This window comes from Perca flavescens, chromosome 12 (genome assembly GCF_004354835.1).
Source record: "Perca flavescens isolate YP-PL-M2 chromosome 12, PFLA_1.0, whole genome shotgun sequence".
NCBI classification, from domain to species: Eukaryota; Metazoa; Chordata; class Actinopteri; order Perciformes; family Percidae; genus Perca; species Perca flavescens.
In genome coordinates this window covers 5379517-5405270 of record NC_041342.1, presented here as the reverse complement: position 1 = coordinate 5405270, position 25754 = coordinate 5379517, and the positions used below count along the sequence as shown (strand labels likewise).

The 25754-nt window shown below is 42.3% G+C and overlaps 1 protein-coding gene across 2 annotated transcripts; it reads left to right on the top strand.

Annotated features, from left to right (window-relative positions):
- The first annotated feature begins 1895 nt into the window (after positions 1-1895).
- On the top strand, positions 1896-9043 carry slc25a42 (solute carrier family 25 member 42). 2 transcript variants are annotated; one of them, XM_028594062.1, is made up of 7 exons: positions 1896-1998; positions 2561-2672; positions 2873-2898; positions 3178-3344; positions 4168-4284; positions 4423-4574; positions 4702-9043. In XM_028594062.1, exons 1-7 carry the CDS (start codon positions 1918-1920, stop codon positions 5025-5027), a joined length of 981 nt encoding a protein of 326 aa, XP_028449863.1. In that variant the 5' UTR covers positions 1896-1917; the 3' UTR covers positions 5028-9043. The 2 variants fall into 2 exon arrangements, with proteins under 2 accessions (XP_028449863.1, XP_028449862.1); XM_028594061.1 differs by having other exon boundaries at positions 1896-2010.
- Positions 9044-25754: the final 16711 nt, after the last annotated feature.

Below are 25754 nucleotides of genomic sequence, written 5' to 3'. Positions count from 1 at the left end.
GTTCTGCAGCCAAGCCTGCGGCACACCAATCAGGCATAGCTAGCAGTCAGGAACAAGGACCTGTAAAATGATATGCATGGAGCTGGGGGCTGCTGGGAGGGGTGAGGGACAGGCCCTGAGTAAGGACAGTGGGTGAGGTGAAAGGGGAGGTATTACCTTATGCCTGTGCTCATTTGAGGATCTGGCTTGGAGCCCTGTTTTGGAATTCCCCCCACCCCATAACAAAATATTGTCTCTAGAGCAGAAACTGCAATTCTGACAACAGCAAATTTACTGGAAACAAATGAAAACCCTAAATAACATAAAAAAACATTCCTGTCACTAAAAAGTAAAGGATGTAGAAAGTAGAAATCAATCTCCATTTTTGCTGTTGTGTAGAATATATGTATGTTACAAAGTGATTTATTAAATCATTCCCAAAAGTGGGGTCTGGGTACCCTGAGGGGTCCTTTAGGGGGTTCCAGGGTGTCCCCAGCAATTTATTTTCACTATAATTCCAGCCATTAGTAACACAATGACAGAATGTATGACTATGTTGGTCATGGGTTTCATACACTTTCTGTGATAAAACATCTAAAAGCAAAAATCCAATCATATAGGCATATATCTGGGACAAAATCTTATCAATTGTTGGTCCTTGGTCTAATTTGTGTAAGTTAAGGGGTCGTTGACGTGAAAAGGTCTGGGAACCACTGGCCTAATCCATCAATATAGCAGTCAAATAGTGATTGCAGCCCTACAAAAATACCCACACGCAAACTTTAAACCCATTCTACTGCACTTCAGGTTTACATATTTGACAACTTTTGAATTGTGACTGTGATATAAAGTGAAGTTTGTTTGAGCAATGCTTGAATGCCCCACTTGTGCGGTATGTAACCATGGACCTGTGAGCCTGTGGGGGTCGAGGGTCGCATGGACTGGTGAGTTGTCCAGTAAAATGATTAGCTCATTGAAAAACATGCAGCCGTCTTCGAGATTGCCCCAGATAGTGTTCTTCCTTAGAAGTTCATCTCATGCAAGTCTTTATGGATTACATAGCCAACAGTGTCCTGGTTGTACAAATATGTGCTAAGACTGGTCTGTTAACAAGGAAGTGGCTTCAATTGTATTCTTGTTTGTTGGGTTTTCAAGTTTTGCTCAGACAGACACCTTTCACCTACAGTACAGTACAAGTCCTCAACTCTGTCCTTCAAGAGATATTTTGGGTGTACCTTACTTTGGTTCTACTTTGCTTAGTGTCTTTATATAGCCGTAAGGTGTGTCAGTTGGTTAAAGTTAACTGGATTATTCTCCAGGGAAGTATTCACTCGAGGGGGAGTGTTGTTTACAGTTTCTTGTTTAAAGATAACCCTTATCTGTTTGTTTTTCACATGCTGACATGACACTTTTTTACTCTTCAGGGGGAGTGCAAAGAAAGTACTAAACTAGACTACATTTCTGTTGCCTACAGGTTTACACAGGGCCAGACTTGGATACTTTGCTCCTCATTGCCACATGATGAAGCCAATGTAGCTATACGCCTGCACTGGCAGGCATTTGTACTGTAGACAGTGTTGGCGTGACTTGCTCGTCACTTGTTTAGGGTCCAAAATTAGCAGCATTTACCAGCCAAATGCTGGGGAAATGCTGGTAGATTTGCTTCACTCACCAGCCCAAAAACAATGGTGATCTATTGAGTGGCTGGTAAAATTTGAACATTCACTAGCTATTTGGCTGGTGGACAAAAAAAAAGTTAATCTTGGACCCTGCACTCGATCCCCACACAGAAGCTTAGCCACCAAAATATCTTGTCAGTTGTTTTATATTTAGGCTAACCAAAAACCTTTGTTTCTCTCTCTGTCCTCTCCCTCTCCCCTCTTGCTCTCAGTGCCTGGTGTTGACCCCCCCAGTGGCAGCAGTGCGTAGGCCTTGGGGATGGGGAGTGGAGTCCAGGAACAACGGGCATCACTCGCGCAGGGAGAAGTGCTGCCGCTGGCTTCCTCCAGTCAGTCAGAAGTAAGCAATGAGGTGACATTTTATAGACCTGATCCTTCCTTCAACGCTTAAACTGGGAAAACATCCAAACATTTTTTTTTTTTTGCAGTTAAGTTTTAATTTGTGATTTTAATTCATTTGTCTAGTTTATAGAAAAATAATAACCTTTGAGGAATTACTTATGTAGAATAAAGAAAATATGGGTCATTATCTGGCAATATAAAATGGCAGAATTATAGTGGCATCAGAATACTATTTCTGTGTTTGTTTTATTGGTGTACTGTCACTATTTGAAGGAAATTCTCTCTGCTAGTTGCTCTGCTGTATTGGGTGTGAAAGAAATGAACTGAGCTGAGATTAATAGCTTCATGGCCTCTATCTTCGGTTCATTTGAGGACATCTGCTCCCATTTCTAGTGTTTTGTGAACTGGTTAGTCAGATAATCTACTATCCATCCATAACTCCTGTTTAATGATCAACACAGCATCTCAAACTACTTTTTTTCACATAAGGAGGCTGTTTTAACAGGATTCTCTCTGCTGGTGTGTTTAACCCTAAATGTGATTCTGTGTGATCTGTGCAGGGCCTGAAGCACACCCGGCCTGTCCTCAACTCACTCTTCTCTGGGGCTTTAGCAGGGGCTTTGGCTAAGACAGCTGTCGCCCCATTGGACAGGACTAAAATCATCTTCCAAGGCAAGTTGTATTCTCAGCTGAGATACAAGTGGAAACTTTTTTTTAAATTAGAAATGACCCACATGGATGCCATAGAATTATATCTAGAACTAAAGTTATGTCTTAACTGAGTTGCTCTTGCATTCATATCAGTTTGAATATTAAAAATGTGTGAAACACTAGACACGTTATTTATATTGCACATATGTTTTGCTTTTTAGTGTCTTCAGCAAGATTCTCCGCCAAGGTATGTTTGATCACATATTTAAAGTCAGTTTCTTGGTAAAACAATTGATTACTTCACACCCATTGCATTTAACATAAACCACACATTTAAAGTTTAATTGGAGTTCAAAATTAACTTGCGTGCAGTTTAGATTCATGCAACGTTCACTTAGTAACATTAGTCTGACCTCCGAATAACGTATCATAGGAACAAGTTTAAAGACAAAAATCTAAACAGAAATAGAATATCATGAATGAATCATGAGCATGTATGTGTTTGTGTGTGCACACTACATCACAGGAGGCCTACAGGTTGATCTACCGCACCTACCTGAAGGATGGCTTCTTCAGTCTGTGGAGGGGGAACTCTGCCACCATGGTGCGAGTCATCCCATACGCTGCCATCCAGTTTTGCGCACACGAGCAGTACAAGAGGCTGTTGGGAGGCTACTATGGCTTTCAGGGGAAGTAAGTGTCCGTTTATGCTGCTAGTCTACTACTACTACTACTCGGGTCTGTTGGATACACCGGTTACATTACTTGCAAAAAACGCCCCGACCATCGTTCTGTTGTTGTTGTATATTTTTTGTTTCTTTTTTTAAAGATTATTTTTGAGCATTTCCGCCTTTAATGGATAGGAAAACTGAGATATGAGAGAGGGGGGAAGGCATGCAGGAAACCGTCACAGGTCGGACTCAAACCCTTGACCTTCTGCGTTGAGTAATAAACCTCTACATACGTGCGCCCGCTCCACCAACTGATCTAACCGGCCACTATCGTTGTGTTTTTATAGAAATAAAACCCATTTAGTTCATTTTCACGTATCAGCGGCCACTAAACTACTACGCTTATTATCAAAGTCAGGCAACGGGTGCTATAATTATAAACTCAAAGTGTCCCCTCTCTACACAAGCAGCACAGAGTAGCAGGAGTTACCCAGTAGGGAGAGATTACAGGGAGCGTTTATAAGACGATGGTAAAGGATTTGGTGTTGAAGCAAAAATATGTCAATATTTAATAGGGAACCTAATAACCTTAATGAGGTTTTAGTGAGGACTGTAAAGTCCGGCGGCCGCCACGCAGCCGGAACGCGGCACAGCTGTGCTCGACTCCATAGCGAAAGCTCGACCGGAGAGGCCAGAGATCAAAGTAAATGCTCTGATATTGAGCATCATTGACGAATATATTTTCTTGTAAAATGTCCGGTGTAATCGGTAACACCGGTGTTGTCGCAAGTTTATTAACCAGTGGCAAAATACCCTTTACACAATTGTTTTTCTCTGTGTTCCAGAGCCCTGCCTCCATTTCCGAGGTTACTGGCCGGGTCTATGGCTGGTACCACGGCAGCCATGCTGACCTATCCTCTGGACATGGTGCGAGCTAGGATGGCTGTAACGCCAAAGGAAATGTAAGGTCATCTGTAACTGCCAACACGGGCTTTACAATGATGCCAGATTATGAGCAGGAGCATTTTGATGCACAGCTTCTCATCCAGTTTCATGCTTACATGTTTTTTTGTTTTGTTTTTGGTGCCTCCACTGTTAAGGTACAGCAACATTCTGCACGTGTTTGTGCGGATATCCCGAGAAGAGGGCTTGAAGACATTGTATCGAGGCTTTAATCCCACCATGCTGGGTGTCATTCCCTATGCTGGTATCAGCTTCTTTACCTATGAGACACTGAAGAAATTACATGCAGGTAATGCACTACCACCACCAAGTCAATATTTAACTGTGTATTGATCCACAACCCCTTCCTCTCACATCTAATGGTTACTGTTGCATATATAAAATGGCGCTTCTCTACATCCTCCTCTCCCATGTAGAGCGCAGTGAGCGCCCACATCCCTACTTATATGAACGTCTGGCGTTTGGAGCCTGTGCGGGACTCCTTGGCCAGTCGGCGTCTTACCCTCTGGACGTGGTACGGCGGCGCATGCAGACCGCAGGAGTCACAGGTCATACCTACGGCACCATCTTTGGCACCATGAAGGAGATTGTGTCTGAGGAAGGGCTCATCCGTGGACTCTACAAAGGTCTGAGCATGAACTGGGTCAAAGGGCCCATCGCGGTGGGGATCAGCTTCACCACCTTCGACCTCACTCAGATACTCCTGAGGAAGCTGCATCAGATGGGCCATACGACTCGATAATAGCGATACAGAGAGAGGGAATTGGGGAAAGTGGGATGACAAGTTCCCCATACACCCTCTGAAGAGAAAAGGAAGTGAGAGAGTGACAAGTGTGTATCGCTGGATAGAAGCAAACACACACTGGCTCAGGAGGAGTGATATCAGTGTATTCTCTCGCTTTTGCCTGTGTGCGTTGGGGGATGTACAGTCCCTGTAGGCGTGAGGTGTGTTGGATGTTACACACTGTTAACATGTACAGCTAAGTGCAATATGCTCAGTGATTTTCTGTGTGTTTGTGTACACATAAATTACAACCCTCCTGCCCTCGTGGACCAGGCCCATGAGTGACTGAGAGTTCAGAGGTACACACACACACACACACACACACACACTCTGAGGTCTCCCAACTGCCTTGTGTGTCTGCTTAAACCTGACACCTTCCAATGCAATGCACATTGCCACTCATTTATTATTAACTTTTTCCAGATGCATTTGATTTAATAACAGTAAGATATGCCCCCTTGAGATTAGTTGTGTGCGTTTTTGTTTTAAGGAATCATACGAAAGGTTAGGTATGAGCTAGTTACAGATTATATAATATGTTAGTGGTGTTTGTATATTTAAGCACAAACCTTCTCAGAATACGGCTTTAGAGCAAAACTCTTGCCCAGCGCAGAGGTTTTTCAGCATTGTTACTGCAATCATATGGTCAGTTTTTGTTTTGAATATATTGAAATTACTATAAGTCCAGTATCTTTTAAGTGGAGCTCCTAAAGATTGAACTCACAGATTTGTTTTTGTAGTTCTACAAAACAGTTCTAGCTACCGTGCTGACAGCAGACACATGAGCTTGATTTTATGCCAGTGCCAACACACATGAAGTACAAAGAGCGCCCATATGATTTAGTTTGTCTTCACAGTGATAATATAATGGGCTTTTTAAAATATTGTCAATTGTTTTGTTGTTTGAATTATTATTACAGATAATTAGACAGTTTTTTTTTTTTTTTTGCTACGCCGTTTTCACATATGAACTCCGGACTAAGTAAACACCGTTTGATGTCCGATCCAACTGACTGACTTCGCGTTGTCACTCACAGCTCCGCCGGCTGGTGTTTGGATCATTTCAGGTTTGCACTGCATGTGTGAAAGCGACTCTAGTGAAGGCATCATTTGAGTTCTCTGTTACAGTACATGTAAGTGTTCTCAGTTTTGTACTTTACCTCAGCACAATTACATGTTCGTGAAATCCTCACATATCAATGTGTTATGAGGGGTAGTGTCAAAAATGGGACTAGGTGCTCCAGTTTTCATTTGAGCGTATGTGAGACGGTTTGAGCAGTATTGATGCAGGCTGACAGTCGTGGAAGACTGTCAATAGTTTCTATACTTAGGCCACACATACCGAGAGGATGGTTGAGCTGAGGGAGCAGCTGGGGGCAAAGCCAGGTGGAGCAGAACGCGGGAAAGTCTCATTGTATCCAGAATAAAGCAGAACATTTTCTCTGTGAAACGCATGTAAGGATACCTACTGAAACTCAAGTTAATTAAAAAACAACAAACTAAGATACTCATGAACAATATTGTACTAAAAATAACTCTTTACTAAATCTTTTTCATTATTGATGAATTTAACATTTTTGATTCATCAGACAGATAAATGTCTTAATATTACTTAGCGTATGTGTTCGGACCAGCAGACAAACAACCCAATTATTCACTGCTGTAGATGAGCAACTTTTTGCATTTGTGAATTCTCCAATCAGCAAATGTTTAGTGTTTTCACTATTTCAAAAGATTAACCGATTATCAAATTGGAATTGATAAAAACGTTTGTCCATTAGCTCACCAATTTAACAAGTGATTATTTCTCTTCTAGGACTTTTGTATCATTTTTAATTTGTTGATGCTAATGCAGTTAGTTTTGGCACCAACACCACAATAATACTTATTTTTATATATAGTATATCTATATTTATATTACTTTAAGGAATAAGGACCTCTTTTCAGCTAACCTTTTTTCATTTAACAAGAGGCCAACCTTCTCAAATGTCAAATATGTCTACAAGCATAATAAAAAAACTTTGCCTGAATAAAATAGTCTAAAACTTTTTTTCTAAAAAAATTTTGAATTTGTATCAGATCAGAAAATATGTAAAAAAGACCCATAACAGTATTGAGACTCGTGTCTGTCCCATTCTTCAGTCGATCAGGAGAATTGTAGCAGCTCTCTGGTGGCAGACCCCTAAACACACTCAGTATTTATTCTAGTCCGCAAACAGTGTTGATTCAATCGTCTTTTAATATCAGTGTGTTATCTTTACCGCTATACAGCTATGTGTAGCTGAGTTTTGATCGATGACCGCTTGAAAGCTGCACGTGTTCTGAGCTGAAACGTGCAACAGTGTAGTAGAAAGTATACAGTAACAGATCGCTGACTAATACCCCTTCCATACTGAGTGCTCAGCCAGGGTTAACCTACTCTGGGGCGGGACATATATGGCACACACATTTTGGCTCACTGTGCTTTAGAATGTAAACTTATGAAAATAAGTTTTATTTCTCTCATTCACAGGATTCTTTCTCTCTCTCTCGCTCTCTTTCTCTCTCGCTCATCGCTGGCTCACACGAATCTCTCTTTTAAAAAAAGGAGTCGGTAATCGCACAGCAAAGCTTTACTTTTAACGTTATCGAACAAAGAAAAATGTTTCCCCCCTAGTTCTAAAATGGTAAAGAAACTAGAGTAGCCTACTTCCTTGTTTGCTTGTTTGAATGAAATGCAGAGGAGGGGAACTAAACTAAGAGCCTCTGTGTCCACAGAATCGTCTGTTGAATGTTTGGTTATTTATTAGTGCTTTAGAATGCAGTCGCTGTAAAACAATCGTACAATACGTTTTTTATTTCTCTTGTTCGGTCTCTCTCTCTCTCTCTCGGCTCCTCTGAGTGTACGGTGCAAAAATAATAATAATAATAATAATAATAAATGTATTCATTTCCAGCACATGAGGTAATTGATATGCATTGGGCTGTGACCCACGTTGTGTCTGAATTGTCATGACCAGGGATCAAGCTGTGGTAGATAACCCTGGGCATTGGTGTGAAAGAGGTAGAAAGGGTAGCTACTTAAGTGCCTAGCAAAGAAATAGTAAAGTTTTTATATATCACTGAGCTACTTCTACTAACCTTTTTGAAAGTTGCTTCCATTTTCTAGCCTTTGCTTCGGTCTTGAAGATATACAAAGTACAAATATTTGAGGGGCTGCAGATTGTTTGAAGTCTGGGGATTGTTTGACCTCTGTGTCTGAATGTATCACTTCAGGTCCAGTTTTTGTATGTGAATTTTGTCCAACTTATAAAACCACCTTGCAGTGTTTTGCTGTCTATGGTGAGATGCATGATCCTTGGCTCCCTAGCAGACTCAATCAGTCCATTCCAACCAGTCTAGGATCATCTCAAAAGTACATTTAATGGTTAGGCCTATTTGTAACCTGATTTCAATTAGAAGAGCAGTATGATGCGATCATCTCCCTATTGATCTACCCATTGATCAAAGGAGGTAGATAAATACATGATCAAATACACTTTGATAGGGAGAGTAGACAACAAGCTTTGAAAACCCCTAGACAATCATGAAATGCCAAAAAAAGCTTTAGTTTGAAGAGAGAGGTACTTTTTTGACAACCTGACAAGTGGCTTACGAAGAACACTGAAACACTACGACAACAAAAATGGCAAAAGATGTGATTTTTATTTGCTCACATAAAAGCAAATGTAATTGTTTTAACCCTATTTGTGGGTAATCCTACATAGACGTGCAAACATACGATGCTACTGTGTTTGCATGTCCCAACAGAAAACTTGGTATTGTTTTTGTGTGAGTGCAGCAGTGGCTGCTTTGTTAATCCTAGTGATTTGTGCCAACTGAATGTAAGCGTACCTACTAACACCACTGCGTGTCCAGTCTCTAGTAATGGTGGTGCATCTGTAGGAAAGTTTTTTTGAAATATGAAACTCAAATAAAACTGGATGTTAACAACAGATTGCGGCTTTTTATTATTATTTTTTATCCCGTCCCTGAGTGATGTCTATTTGTACATGTGGTGTTACTTTTAGCATTGGATTAACACTGTCAAATCTAAAGTTTAGATACAATATGTCCAGTGTGGTCTTCAGGGACACTTAACATTAACTCAGCACCCAGAATCACACACCCTTTGTGTCATTACGTTCATCTAAAAAGAAATAAATGCATAGTTTCTTATATTCTAAATGAATCCTTGAATGTCAATTAAGAAAAGATAAATTACAAAATGTAAAATTAATTACTTTACCTAAACAAAGTGTCTAACTTAGTTGTTATAATAACGCCAGAAGCATATTAATTATATGTACGCATTTCCTATTAATAATAAGCTTTAGTGGCCTGTTTGGTCCAAAGTGACACAGACTATTAATAGTAGCCTATAACAATATAATAAATAAATGTGGAACTAAGCTTAAATATTATAATATATGTATATAATATTTATTTATTTTCCGTGTCACTTTTGGGCCCCCATACCCGAGAAGGTATCTATGTTTGGGCTGAAGACACATGTATGTAATGACATGTAGTGACCACTGGAGGACGCTCCATCCCCATGAATGAGTGAACTTCTCTCTCAATACAGCCATGGTGAGCTCCTCCGGCGGTGGTTCCACAGATGGCCGCTGGGTGGCGCTGCAGCCCGGCGCCGGGAGCTCAAGGAAGGTGAGCTGGGTCAGATGGCGCCGCTTCACTACCTCAGGCCGTACTGAAGCTTTGAACTTGACCGTGAACGCAACACGGCAACATATGAACCCGATGAAGAAACTGAGCAAACTGAAAACAGTCCCAATTAATTATCATGCCTGATATTATTAAAAAATATATATAGGGTGTTTAAGGAGAAAGAGATATATAGGGTGTTTAAGATTAGATTTTGTAGAAAGAAAGGAAGTCCATATGTGTTTAGCCTAATTAGTGTTTGTGTTCATAGAGCAGCTGTTTAAATGAGGTGAAATATTTGGTTTGGTCCAGGTTTTCTTCTTGAACCGGATAGGGAGCTCGGACCAGACTCTTTGTGCAAAGATTTCTGGGAACGTGGGAGAAAAAAAGCACCAGAAGAAAAGGGAAGATAGAGGACTAATTAGAGAGTGAAGGAGGGAGGGATGGACGGAGGCTATCAGAGGATGTGGTTGCTATAGATACTTGGCATGATGCCAGGTGGAGGCAGAGCCAATTTGCATTTATTCAGATGATGGCTGCTCTTTCTCTCTCTCTTTCTATCTGAAATAAAAGCAGCAAATCACCAATTTCTTCCATTTCAAATGTATTCTTAAAAAAATCTGTTTTCTTTTAAAACCCAGTGAAAACTAATTCAAAAATATATGAACCTATTTAAGGTAGATGATAATACATGAGCTATTGTGATTGTGCCACAAAGCTTCTTCTTTTTTTTGCCATGTCAGATTTTATTTTATTTTGAAGTTCAAAGCCGTAAAACCAGATTGTAGCTTCTTTTTTTTTTTTTTAAACAATACGTAAAAATGTCTTTCTTTTCTTTAATTAAATATACAAAAAAATAAATTCTGCACTGTAGGCTGCTCTAGGCCTTTGGATAGTATTATGTAGGCCTGCATTTGTTCCTAAAATTAAGTTAAAAAAAGTAAGTAGTTGGTTTTAGATTAAAAGCTCATGTAAAAAAACTCAAAGCTAAAAGAAGGTTGTATTGCAATTTTGTAGACATTCATATTAATTAGCCTTTTTTTAGGAGTCTGGCCTGAAAGGCTTAGCTAGTCAGCTTCTGTTGGGCCTATGAACTAATATATATAAAAGGGGAAAAAAACATGAAAAACACTAATCACTAAGGGCTGAATCTGAAGAATAAAAACAACACTGAAATAATATTTTAGTGTTAAAAAAAATACAATTCCCAATACTAAATCATACTGCCAGACCTAAATGAATTCAATAAAAGCAACTCAATGTTTAAATACAGGAACCGGTGATAAACATTTGTCCTAGTTTTATAAATGTGAAAGCATTGTGTCAAAGTTAAGAGTTTTTACTAAATATATATTTAGTATAAAAAACGGAATAAATTCACTGGAGAAAAATGTTCAAAGTCGATGTTCTCTTTATTGACCACATATAGATTCACCCAATATACACACACAAAGTTGTACAGCAACATAAATGACACCTCAGGGTGTCATCAACAGATTCCATTCAGCTGAACCAGATTCAATACACTGAGACACAGTATGAAGTGAACGCTGTGACTTTTAATAAAAAATCAAATCATAAAAAAACACTTCCACACCACAATAACTTCTCCAAAACACATCTTAAGGTACAGCTGGTGAAAGGAAAATCATTTTCGAAGTCTCTTTGTCAGTGTCTTTTCCTTGGATTTGTAGTAGTGTCACTATTGCGTGTGTGTGTGTGTGTGTGTGTGTGTGTGTTCAGAGACAAAGTATGGACAGTCCATCGTAAAATGTTTCATGTCAGAAGCTTTATTATTCAGCAAAAAAAATCAACAAAAATTGTTAAATGAGTCCAGTCCAATCTGGGCCCAAAATCCTTTTCTTTGAGTCAAACGTTCAGCCAATCAATGATGTTACACCATCACCAATCTGCAGAGAAACAGGAAGACAAAGGGAAATTAGTGACGTAATTAAAAAAATAAAAATAAAGGATCAAAGGCCATTAAGATGGTCTGAGATATATATACCTACACATGAGCTTTCATGGTGAATAATCATGAATGTGTGTCACGTCTCAGGACCGACACACAGTTTTGGACTAAAATAGAAAAAAAAGGGGTTTGACGGGGGAGTAGAAATACAGAAGGGACTCCCTCCCTCCCTCCCTCCCTCCTCATGACTACCAATATCTGTCTGTGTTTGAGTCTGCACTCGTCCACCTCTGACCCCTAAAGTCTGGAGCGTCCAGAGGACACAGTTAGTCACAATTATGCCCGAGGGAACACACACACACACACACACACACACACACACACACACACACACACACACACACACACACACACACACTTTTGCTGTCTGGTTTTATAACGTCATGACTGAACAAGTTAAGGATCCCACCAGCAGAGATAAGGGATTTAATCCTAATTTGTCCAGATTTGAATCATGATAATAAATGAAAACCAGTAGGACAAACCAACTGCCTTTGCATTTGTGCTTCTATAAAACCTAAAATGACTTCATAGGTTTTAAATGTCTAGCTAATAATGCTCCAACAGTACAGACGGATGGACAGTAAAAAAAATTCAAGGTGTGTGTGGGTTGTGAGGAGGAAGAAGAGGGTTAGTTATGATTGAGGAGATCAGAGCTGGACTACAGTCCCCAGAAAGATAGCAGTGTTTCAGACATTGGGCAATTATGGTGGGGGGGCTTCCCGAGCCTGAAGGGCTCTCCAGGGCTCCTCTTCTGCCCACACGGTCCCAACAACACGCTAATGTATGCCGCGGACAGACTGCAGTCCTGTCTCCACATCACACACGTACTCTTAAGCACACAGAGAGTAACTTTGCAAAGAGTGTAATGTTAATATCTTTTGACTCCTATTTTAATAAAAGCAGGAGTATACGGGGGTAAAGGTTGGAGCCTTAACAAGATTACTGTGAGCACTTAAAATGATGTAACAGCATTATGCTAGGTGACAAAAATAAGAACATGAGCCAGAAAAAGACACACAGATACAGGAGGTCAGAGGAGGTGGATGGACCATTTCCAAACATGACTTAAGTTAGCATTTTATTCCTTCTCTGCCTCCTCTACACTGCCATGTAATCCGAAAATAACTGCAGAACTTTTCATATCTTTGGGAGAAAAAGAGATCTTGGTCTCCTCCGCAGAATCTGTTGTCCTTAATTTAACGATTTCTATCATGGAGATCACGCACCCACACCCACGCACCCACGCGAACGCACACACACACACACACACACACGGGACATGTTCTAATTTTGATCTCCTTGATTTATCCAAACTTTATTTCAATCAGCTACAGACTTGAGTTTTTGACTTCACTGACTTGACCCTTGGCTCCCTAAAGTCTTGGCTTTACTTTAAACTTCATAATAAAAGCATCCAAGTTTCAAGTTTTGACAGGTTTGACAGGAACATGGTAAAATGCTGTGTCATTTTTACAGTCAGCAATAAGAGACCTGAAAGACTTCTTGATCTATCAATTTTCAGCAAGGACTTGAAACTTTGCTTTGACGGGGCTTTAACTTGACTGAACATTCAGGCCAGTCTTCAGATGAAATTCTCACGGTAACAAGGTAAATCTTTTTCTACGGATCAAGGAGGCATGGCAGAGAAAGTGTGTGAAAGAGTTGGAGTAGTAGGACAGGTGTAAATAGACGCAGAAAAAGACAGAATTTTTATCTACCGGACTTCTCACACACTCACGCACGCACGCACGCACGCACGCACACAGACAAACACACACACTTATGCTGACATTGTGTCCATCCAACAAAGACGTCCCCGCAGCCCCCTCATTATAAATACATGTCATTGGATCACAGCTCGTCTGAATCCCTGAGTCTGCTGCGCTCTAAGTGGCCGTGACTGAGCCCTGAATGGGTGGCTGAGCGACAGCTATACCAATACAGCCAACAGTGTGTGTGTGTGTGTGTGTGTGTGTGTGTGTGTGTGTGTGTGTGTGTGTGTGTGCAGAGACTACCACAGCCCCCCAGCCTATGGGAATGAAAGCTTCACAGCAGGACAAGGTCAGAGGTCAGGCTGTCTGTTACATACACATGTATACACACATGCAGCACACTGGATATTTGTGATAAAGAAAAGAAAGAAAGAAAGAAAGAAAAAAGATGAAATTGTGATATGATTAAAATAGTGCAGGTTCACTTAAATCTGGGGCAATAAGTTTTCCTGCTGCCTCAACAACAAATGCTGCATGAATCTAGTCCTGGCTCACTTAGAAGGAGGGAACAAGGTGTGCGTGTGTATATTTGTGTGTGTGCGTGAATGAGAGAGAATGTGTGTGTGTGTGTGTGTGTGTGTGTGTGTGTGTGTGTTAAAAAAGCTCATCCTATCTCGTTTTGCAGGGGAAATGCGAAAGTGTCTCTATCCCTCTGGAACCACAAACCATGCCACAGTATTATACTCTCATTCCTCCTTCTCCATCAGCCCCCCTCCCCACACACTCTCTCTATCCCTTGTTCACTATTAAGGCTTCTATTTCTGAGTCTGAAAAACTTGAATTTCTCTCCAGGTATAACAAACTTTTCCTTACTTTATTTTCACCCGAGACTGACTGAATCAATAATTAAAAGAGAAACGAATCACCAGCAGGTATGGTAAATATCCCCACTGAGTTAGCTTTCACTTTGTCTTGATTAGAGAAAATAATGGTATGATACAAAAAAGAAGTGCTGACTGATGAGTGCGCTGTAGACTGTGGAAGCATGTATGTTAAATGTGTGTGTCATAAACAGATTGTCAGATGCACACCGGGCTCATTAATGCAGCACTGCAACAATGAGCAGAGCATGCGACGGAGGCTGCCCATGCTAATCATCTCTGCTTGCCCACCACCTTCCAGCGCTTTTGCCTATATTTGTGTCTCATCCCCCCTCACTAGACGAGGACCCCGCATAGCTGCCCGCACACAATGCCTGATGGGACACAGAGACGCCATAGCAGGGTTTTGAGGAATAGTCTCCCATCTTCTCCGTGGCGTCTCTGTTTCTAGATACACTTTGTGTAGCTACTGTACATTCTCACTATGGAGGAGCCACTTGTTATCACATACAGATTGATGTAAAATGCTATTTATGAGAGAATCTACCGTAAGTAACAGTCCTCAGTTATCAGAAAAATTGGAGTTCAACTGTCAAAGTTCTGCTGAGTAATCACTGCAAATTGAGTTAGTCAGTTGTTTATCGTGCAAAAATGGTAACGGTAAATTACGGTGAAACTCAAGTTATTCTGAAAGTAGGCATTGAATTGTAAAGCCCCTTTAATGTCAAATATAGGCTATGGGGGGTATTTATACAGGAAAAGTTAATGCTAAGTAACATAAGTCAAGACAAAACCAGGAAAATGAGTCCAAAAACCCAACAGATCTGCTGCAGAGTACAACAGAGTCCTGTGCAGCATATGGTCCTTTACTGAACGTCCAGTTGTGCGAGAGATCTGAGACACAATGCGATAAAGCGACTGAGAGAGAAAACACAATGAGGAAAATTTGTGAAATGGAGAATAATGGAAAGAAAGTGAGTGAAAACAGCGGGACAAGGGACAAAGAGAGTGCGAGAGAGATGTGAGTCTCAAAAAAGTGTCAATGCCAGGTTTCCTTTAGGCATGAGTGAGAAACTATGAGGCCTGGTGGTGTGTGAATGGTTCGGGAACACACGCACACGCGCGCACGTACACACACACACACACACACGCACACACACGCACACACACACACACACACACACACACACACACACACACACACACACACCCCACTGAGCCAGCGCCTGTCCCAGTGAGACAGGTCTATGGGTCTATTGAGGGGACTGGGAGGGAGCTGTCCCTTTCTGTAGAGCTAATGAAGCCTGCACCCACAGGCATAAAGAAGTGGAGAGAGTTAGCACTGCGCTCCTTCAGCCATTCACCCACTTCCTTCCTTTACACAGCTCCTGATGAGGTAATGCTTTCTCTCTTAAAGGGACACCATAAGTAATGCACCTTTATGCATGCAGCTCTTTGCGACTATAGGAGATGTCAAGAAGAAATGATTTGCATGCACGATGCTGCTCAGGAAACTGGATACGATCTTATGACAGGAAACAAACACAGCAGCCTCCAGTCTCCAGCCTGGTAGAAAAAGCTGTTTAAATACTGTATGTTTAAAGTAGAAGGCTGAAATTATTCTTATTTCCTTAATGTCATCAAATCCCATGAAATGTCCCAAAACATTGGTTGGTTTCTGGTTTCCCGATGCTCTGTGGCACGTCCATTTGTTCATCCTGAAGATGTAAATCTACAAATTGAGTAAGAAATATATTGTATCAATAAAAAAAAAAGTAATTCCCTGAAACAGCTGGGCATTAGTAGTTTATAACAAATTTTACTCAAACAACCAATGTTGTTAAGGAGTAAACACCATTTGTACGGGACTATTTTCTGCTGCGGATTAATACAGATTCAATGTTCTAATAAGTGTTTATAGCAGCAGGACAGTGTATGTATTGACTAAAAAATAAACCACAGTGCCCACGTTTATTGCAATGAATGAACACATCATCCAGTGTAACGGTGTGACTCATATTGCTCTTTAACAGCCTAGTTTTTGACAACAGTGGAGGGAACAGGCCTTTGGTAATACAGTACTTGTTATTGTCATCAATTCAATGTTGCTTATGGTCTTTTTGTGGGATTTGTTGACATGAGTAAAATATAATATCACCAGATTTATGTTTTAAGATGAAAGAGATAACGCAAAACCAAAACCAATAATGGTTTTCCAAATTTGATTTCACATAAATCACAGCGGCTAAAGCTGTAAATATATGTTCTAAAATAGTGCACTCTCAACGATTTCCTCCATCGTGGAAATGTGTAGTCCGTTACAAAGCTGACATCAATCTAGAGAGAAACAAAGAGCCCGAGACTAACGTGTCACTCAGAGAAGAAATGTCACAGAAAGCAGAGATGTGGGGAGAAAAGGCTTCCAGACAACACAATCACACTTTCATCAGGGGAGGTCTGACTTTACGCTGCCTGTCTTCCTGCCTGTCTGCTACTCTGCTGCGAGCGACTAGAAGATGATGAAGGAGCTCTTGTCCAAGTCCACACCCCAGTCTAGGCCCTTCAAAACAAACCAGTCTGAGCTAACAATAGACCGCCGTGCTTATCAACCAGCCTGGCAACTTCATTAGCATCCTACAAGACCCAGACGAAAACCAAAGTGGCCCTACACACACACTCGTGAGCCAGACAACCCCTTCACTGGCCTTGACCCATGAACTCTAGGGTCCTCTTTCACCTGCTACAACAGCATTCATGCTAGCGAGGCTGTCTCGCCAGCGCCCGACTGATCTGCATATGTTCTCCTAACATTCCCACGCTCCGAGCTCAGACCTCCAGCTCGGGAGACGATCACACTTTAAACACAACCGTATTCATATAGGACATTATGGAGATTTGCATTGTCACCGCACAACTGGCTGTCTGACTTTATGTGGGCCTCGTGACAACCACTCCGTCTTCATGACTTTTTCAGTGGAAGGGAGGCTTTTCTTTCCCTTCTTCCGCCACCAATCCATGTGTAAATATTCTACGCTCCCATTCCTGACTGGCACACAAAGGAAATGTCACAGTCTACACAGTCAACAATTTTAGTTTCTAATAAATGGCTTTGTTGTTTGGAATATTATGTTATTGCTTTATCATCATGTTGCTTCCCCCCTTCCACTATCCTTTGCTTCCCTCTCTTCGATTCCTTCCCGTTGAAGCTGTGTTGTTGATTCTCTCCCCCCCCGGCACCTCAAGGGTAAACTCACGACTCTCCCGACTTTTTCCTTCCTCTTCCTCATTCTTTACCGCTCGTCATTGGCTGAGAGCAGCTCCGCATCTCCTCATTGGCTGGCGTAACAGACAGAAACAGTGATGCGGCTACCATGAGGCTTGCGGTATAGTAGGAGCGTTTGAGTGTTATGGTGAGAAATGGGTTAGAGCGCGTTTCCTGCTCTCCGACAGATAATGTCAGATGTGGAGGGGTGCGACACTCGGCGGGTTTTCGTTCAGATCATGTGAGAGAGACCTTGAGAGGCGTGCAAACGACTGTGACTGAATTTGCCTCGCTGCACAGCATATGGACGCCCTGATCGCTCTATGCAAATGGCCAAGACGCAGACACATGTTCATAAATGCAGACAAACTACCCCCCCTCCCCTCCAGTCCCTCATTAATTGTTCCTCCTAAAACCAGACGCCCCCCCTTCTCAAATAATAACCTCTCAACCACCACCCCCCGCTCCATCTTCCCCTTATGAGCGACCCCCACCCCACAGTCTAGACCCCGCAACCCTCTCTCTAACTCGAACCAGACGCCCCAAACATCCCCCTCCTCCCCCTCCTCCCCTCTCTCCTCTCCTCAGCTCCCACGACCAGCAGACAGACACTATGATACGCGTGACCGCCATTTTGCTGCCCACAGTAGACCTAACTGTACATCACAGCAGCTGCCTTGATGGGCAAATGCAAATACGAGCACTGCTTTGTTACTCAGGCGCTCAGACGGCTCTCATCGCATGAATTAACGCCCCCAAAAACAAGACCTGCTCGATCAAATGCGACCACAAAACGACGCACTGCCGAAATGCAGAAACGTGACATATTCATTTAAACGCTTCAATCCTCTGACTACATAAACGCCCCCGAACGTTATTTATGCCAAGTTATGAGATGCGTGTTCAATATTTTTCAGGTTATTTCAGAGTCTCAAAAAGATGACAAGCAGTTCAGTTGTCTGCTGGTGTATTCTTGGGAAAATAGCACTGATATGATACTTCAACGCTACATGTTCTTCAGGAGGCAATTTTTTGTGTGACACCACCTATTTATAGGTTTCATATGCAGCCCTTTTCTAGCAAAATCAGTCACCCCATGATTTGTTCAGTGCCATGGTAACCAGACACCCATGTGCATGAAAATGAGACTATTATGGTCTGTCTGTCTGGAGTTTGTTGGGCCTATGGATCCCTTTTTAATTAGAGTATGTGTGCATGTCTGATCTCCTCTGTTTGCTTAATGCTTTCATTGGTGCATTATGTATGTCCGTGTGTAAAAAAAAACTCTTTGCATGTGTGACAGAGCGCTATCTGATTAAAAAAAAGGCTTGCCTTAATCTTTTGTACAGTGTCACATTTGCATGCGAGGGAATCACATGCAAACACACACACCATATGGCACAGTAAGACCAGACTCTTGATCTCACACACACCGAACACCTATCAAATACATTTCAGTGTGCGAATCCTCGCCAGAGGAAAACAAACGGCAGCAAAGACACTATAAAACATCGCTTCACTCCTGCTCGCTCGCCGCTATGCCGCGTTCATAGGAGCAATTATCAGCACACGCCAACGACATGATGGTTGGAGGTTATGAAAATGCAATTAGCCTCGATTTGCATTCGACAACAGCTAACGGACGCACAGATGGCAGACAACAGAGATACGCCCGCCATCTTTGGCAGAGGGAGAGACTGGCGGCCATTTTGTTTGAAGCTGTGCCCATCTGGATGGAAACAACCACACTGCATCACTGTGACGACGGCAGCAGTTTGGGAGCTGTGGGTGCACACTGCTGCTGCTCGCTGGCAAACACTTTCAAGGCCAAGCATACACAGCCCATTCTTACACACAAACAGAGCTCTCTGTTGGGGAAAATGTATAGACAGAGAGTAGCTCTCTCCTATGGGTCTAAATGTTCAGATTTGAGTGGCATCTTATGATTCAGTAGGCTTTGAAAAAACGTATTAATTTGTTTTATTAGTTAATTAACCTGTTAACTACCAAACCTTTCAAGGAGTTAAATAAACACTTTTTACAACTCTAATTATCATCCTTAAATGATCCCCTCTGAACCAAACAGGGTGCCAAGTTACGCAAGTGACACACACACACACACACACACACACACACACACACACACACACACACACACACACACACACACACACACACACTTTTTTAGGTCATGTATAAAGTAATGAGAGCACATTGGACATTGTTCACAGAGTGGAAAACGTGAAGTGCTAAAGAGAGATACTTGCCATTTTGCCATCTCCACTACAAGGTGGGAAGTCTCTCTGCTCTGCCATCTTTTGCCCTCTTTATTCAGTCAATTTTTTTGTCTTTAACGGTCTGGAATTGAATAACAGACATCACGGAGAAAAAAAAAAAAAAAAAAAAAAAAAAAAAAAAGAGATGATCATACTTCATGTGCCAGTAATCTTTTCGGTTTTAACAGACACATGTCTACAGCTCAACATAGTAACAGCAAGCCAAAAGTGGAAGAGAAAATAAAGACGGTACTGTCTCTTTGTCAAATGTAAAAACTGGTTGGGGAATAAACAACGGGCGAGTTGAGCATGGAGAGTAAGTCAAAAGCAGAACTCCCAAACTGTTTTTTAAACAGCCGGAGGCACAAGGTGGGGGATATGTCAATCTTATGAAGGGGGGAAAAAAATAAAGAGAAAGGAATATCCCTGTCGGCGGTCCCTCAACATTCTGGATATTATTTGGGGAGAGATCCCCTTCAGCAGAACCACACACAGCCAGTGAAGACTGGGACTGAGGTCCAGTCTGAGGAGCCAGGGCTGCAGCTGAAAGGGCCACACAGGGCCTGTCCTTTGGAGGTCTGCGGGCCCCTAGGCCACAGACTAACACAGGAAACCCCACTCAGTGCTGTGCAGGCTCTGTGTTTTCATATTGATTTCTCCTGCATGCCGGTAGCTCCAGAGGTGATTCGAGCCTTCAGGGACCTTCTCCATCTTTCCCAGCCCACTCACTAGCTCCCCGCCTGGGCTCCACATTGGTCTGCTGCACCCCTGGATGGAGGTATGGGCCACAGGAGGAGAAGAGGAAGACGAGAGCCCATGGCAATGATGATGAGCTGCGCCGGGTCTCTGAGTTCAGTCATCTACCAGCCTTTATCCAGCCTTCCAACCACCCACCCGTGTTTCCATCTGAAAAAGGGAAAATAGAGTGTTTTTCAAAATCTCACCTTTGGCATTCAGCGTCCCTCTGCTCAATGCAAATGCAAATGTAAACACTAACACTTTGATTAAAAATATCTGGGAAGAAAACGCCAACTTGCTCTTTTGTAACCTGCCCAAAGGCGCTCGCTGCTGTACAGAAATAAATAAAAATGCTTAGCATACTGCATGAAACACAGGCACATCATCGCTCTTCATATTTAAAATGTTGTTGTTTTTTTTCTTCCCATAAATATAAATCATTCACGTTAAAACTATTACACATAACCGACACTGTTTGGCAATACTATTGACATTCATTAATTCAATATGTTTAGTCATTTTTGAGAATGTCTTACAACTGGCATAGATAAAACAATGAGCATAATGTTTTTGATACTAAACAAATAATTTGCAATTTTCTGAAAGCATTCTGTACGCTGTTATCATGCTAATACAACATAGTCCTTTATGTGTCGCTTTGTTCTTTTCTATGAGAAAAACAAATCGCAGGGGCCTCCTTCAGTAACTGTGCACCCACTGGCCCCCATTTTCTGTAAAAACCAGCAGCCAACACACATTCAGATCAGTGTGGTATGCTGGAAAATTAATAGGACACAGAAGGTAACGGGTTAACGCGGCCAGGGTCAGCTATGGGATGGTTTGCTTGGGAATTTGAGTTTGCTGTTATGTGCATGTTTTCATCTTATAATGGGGGAGCACCCGGAGTAGCCCCTGGCTTGGCCTGAGCAGGGGAGTGAGGTGGGGTGAGATTGGGTGAGCTAGAGGATGATTCAGACACAATGCCCCCATTGAGAGGGTTCAGACATGGGTGTTAACTCCCCATTCCTTCACACACAATAGGGCCCCCCACTAGAGCCGGCGTAGGGGACAATGTTGGTTCAGGGCAGCCCTCCACCCAGCAAGAAAGAAAAGACCTGCATTATCAAGATGGGAGGAAAGGGAAGGATGGTTGGGGGGTGCAGGAGGAGAGGGACGGACGGGAGATAGATGGATATGTTTGTGTATGAGGAGGGGAGCAGAAAGGAGCCCTGTGACCCATGGCTTTGGACTTGAAGAACAAAACGGAGACATGGACAAACACATCGCAGCAGCAATCAGGCATCCATTAAATATTTACACAACTGTCAAGAATAATTAGCTATATTCTGTATCACTATTCTTACGTTTCGCAAGATAATCATCATCAGCCTGTATGTATGGTCAGTCTAGATCTTATGTTTCTTCTGCTTTCTCTTGGCTTGGTTTTACATGTTGTCCAGCTTATTATTTCTAATGGAGGATAATTCAACATTTAGCCAAGGGGCAATATTTAAAAATGAGCCGGTTTGCTTAAACCAGCAAATGACAGATTGGGCAGTTTATCTGCAGACCTTAATGGCATCATGTTTGCAGCAGAGAATAGAAATGACATCCTTCAATGGCATTCAGCTTTTTTTTTTTTTTTTTTTTTTAAACATCTTAAGCGTTCCTCCAAAGACCATATAACAAGCATTTACCTGTTTGCAGCTGCTTGTTATATACTCTGCGGTTGTAAAGGAACACTGTTTTGGGAGTGAAGCTGACAGCGTTAACAAGCCGTTGGTAATGTAAGTGTGCTTGCTTTTATTCCACCTTCCTTTCCCAGACAGGTAAAATCTTCTCTGGCTACACAAAAGGGGGGGGGGGGGTTCCTGCTTGAAATGTATGAAGGAAGCTATCAGTTTGGCGGTGTTTGAGGCCATAAGGCGGTATAGGTGGCGAGGGGTAGCTGGAAAATGTTTATGGAGATCCTGTGCCTCTCTGGGAGTCTAATAGAATCCTGTGGCTGGAGTGAGAGCTCATTGTGCCAGAGTAAAGGATTACACTGGTAAACTGGTAAAACAGGGGAAAGATCCCAAACACTCTGTACCTCCTATGGAGAGGCAACGAACCATCAAACAATGAGAGGAGCGAGTATACCGCGAGCCGACTCATTTCATCAACGATAAAAGAGAGAGGTGGAGAAAGTGGTGTAGGAGCTGCGAGAGGAGGAAGATAGAGGAAATGGATTAGGCGGTTCATATTCATGCGTGAGCACAGGCAAAAAAAAAAAAAAAAAAAAAAAAAAAAAACACCTGGAAGTGAAGGATGGAAAAAGGAGGGGAAAGCAGAAGGGGCTGCATGGACGAAGCAGTTTCAGTGGTAGAAGGTAATGTGGGGAAATGATGTCTGTCGTGCTTGTCTGTCTGCATCCTGAGTGACAGTTTACAATCTCTGAGGCAGCAGGCAGGCCCAGCAGGTCCCTCATTTCTTATTTTCTCTCTCTCTCTCTCTCTCTCTCTCTGTTACCCTCCGCCTCCAGCTCTCAGCTGTTTCCAGCTATCTCTAATCTCCACCACCACCTCTCCTGTGCATTTTGTCAAAATATCTGTTTCCTCTAACTGTTTCCAGTTGATCACCAATTATTTTAACCATCCCCTTCATTGTCCTTCAATGTACGACATGTGAGTCCTCGTTCTTTAGACTTGAAAAAGAAAAGACAACTCTGAAACAAGCATTAGGTTGCCTCATACTGGAGCTGCACAATAATGATTTCTGACAGGCCTTCTTGTCTTTAGTGAGCTGGCTTCCACTCACAACCACAAAAACGATGAGCTGAATCACTCTCTCTCCCTCTCTGCCCCCGGTCTCCCATTCATCAGAAAACTGTTAGCTGAGTTTCCAAAAGTGTCACCTTCTTTCATGCTAAACCAGTAAATGCAATATTTCCTAGAAAACAGCATTTCCTACATCCAGTTTCTCTACTTTAGCATCTGTTGAGAACTAATCCACAGAGGTTTTATTGGAGCTGCTACAAATTTCGGAGGCGAAGAAAATCCCCCCAACACGCGAGTAAAGCATTATTCTCCTCTCATCCGCGGTTCAAATGGAAACCACACTGAGCATAATGCATCATCTGCATTCTGCAACCTGCCACGCTGAAAGACTCCTCTCTCCTCCTCGCTCTCTTCATCTCTGTTCCTTCAAAGGATGCAGAGGGTGTATTCAAACAGCAGGATACACACTCGGCTAACAAACCTCATTAAGAGCCCATACACACTTTCTCAGTGCTAACACTAGCTGTCACACATCCCCTCTCAATGCACACACTGGTGGCCACACTGGCCGCGACAAAGCATCTTTACAGAGCTAATTAGAAGGGTCCCCCCTCTTTATTTGAAACTCATCTGAATAGGAGGGAAGGTGGTAACAAGGAAGGGAGAAGTAGATAGCGAAGGAGGGACAGGCAGGAGAAAGGGAGAGGAAAAAAAGAGAGGATGCTTGGTAATAGACTCAGAGAAATAGCAGGAGTGTCTTTCACAGGGAGGAATTAAAGCAAGGAGCTTAAGAAGGAAGGGGGACCTGAGTTAGTGTGACACCGCTCTGTGTAGGTCTGGTGCAGCGGGTAACAGGGAGGGAACTGAGTGCTGCACCAATTTGATTGGTGTGCCATTATCTAGAGAGAGACAGAGGGAATGGAATGGGTGTGACACCAGCTTCATGGGTGAAGGCAGCAAAAGAGAAGCTGCACGAGAAACGCGGCTCTTAAACATGAATGAGCGATTACACAAACTGGAACAAGCAGAATACAAAATGTGGAACCATGAGATACAGATGAATCCCAGGCTTGCAGAAAATAAACTAAATAAATGCTTTTTCTTTTCATGCTAAATATTGTTGCAGAGCACTCGTTTTGTCCTGATAAATCAGATGGCGATCAGTATTCTCTGTCTTTCAGCTCCTTATTGAGGAGGAGAACAGAAGGTCACACTCAGAGTTCAGCTCCAAAAACATTCCTCCATAGTTGCCATATCTTCCTCCAACCCTCCTCCATTTCATGTTTAAATTTTTCTTTTGTGTCCTTGAAGCAAGCTGTGTGCATGTGCATGTGTGTGTGTGTGTGTGTGTGTGTGTGTGTGTGTGTAGGCAGACAATGCCAAGTTGACAGTTCAAGCACAAGGCCAAGTTTGTCTCCACAGACTGAGTGAATGGACTCATCAACAACTGCAGAAGTAAAAAATATTGCACTATTTCTCCAAAACTGCCTCCAAATGTTTTGCATCAAAGCATAAAAAATAAACAATTAGTATGCTTACAAAATGTAGAAATAACACTATGCTGTATACTGTATGACACAGTATCAATAATAGGAAGCAAATCAAATGCATTCAAAAAGCAAAAAGAAAGAAAGATAAAGAAATTATAATTTAGCCTCTTTTCAATCCTCAACAAAATTTTAAGTTCAAGTTGAAGTTATGACCCAATTGTTGTCCCATCAAGCCCAATGGCCCCTGATGAGAGCGCAAAGCATTCTGGGAGAATAGCAGGTGTCCCCCATGTCACAGAGCTTCCCAGACAGCTTGTTAATTTGCACAACTTTTACACACACATCTCTCCCTCTATGTGTGTGTGCATGCATGTGTATGTATGTGTGTGTTTAAATTAGCGATGGGACTTGACCCTAGCGAGCTGCGGCAGTGTTTCGCGTCTTGCTGGGCGTGGGAAAAAGACGGGACCCCTTTTCACAGCTGCCTCAGCCGAGGCCTGGGCTGCTGGGGGCCCCTGTACCCCCTCTACACACACCCCCCCCGTTCCCCCTTGTCCGACTTCCCCCCCCCCCTCCTCTTCCCATCCCTTTCAGGCTCCAGCCTACTGGCTTTCAAAAGCAGGACCCCCTTCCCAGCCCTTCATAAATACATCTCATTATTCAAGCCCTAGTTTGCATAGGGATTCCAAAGGGATCTCCACTCTGCTCGCGAGGCCTGAAGCCCCTCAGCCTTTTGGACCGCACAAGTGCAAATTTCGACTTAGTAATCTCCCTGTGTTAATATTTGTTTTAAAACGATGTGTGCACACTTGCAAAACTATTAAACCAATATCGCAACTGTCTTAAAATTTCTATTTCTATGCATCTCCCTCTTAAAATTTCTCCTTTTTTTTCAAAATGTGGCCATAAACC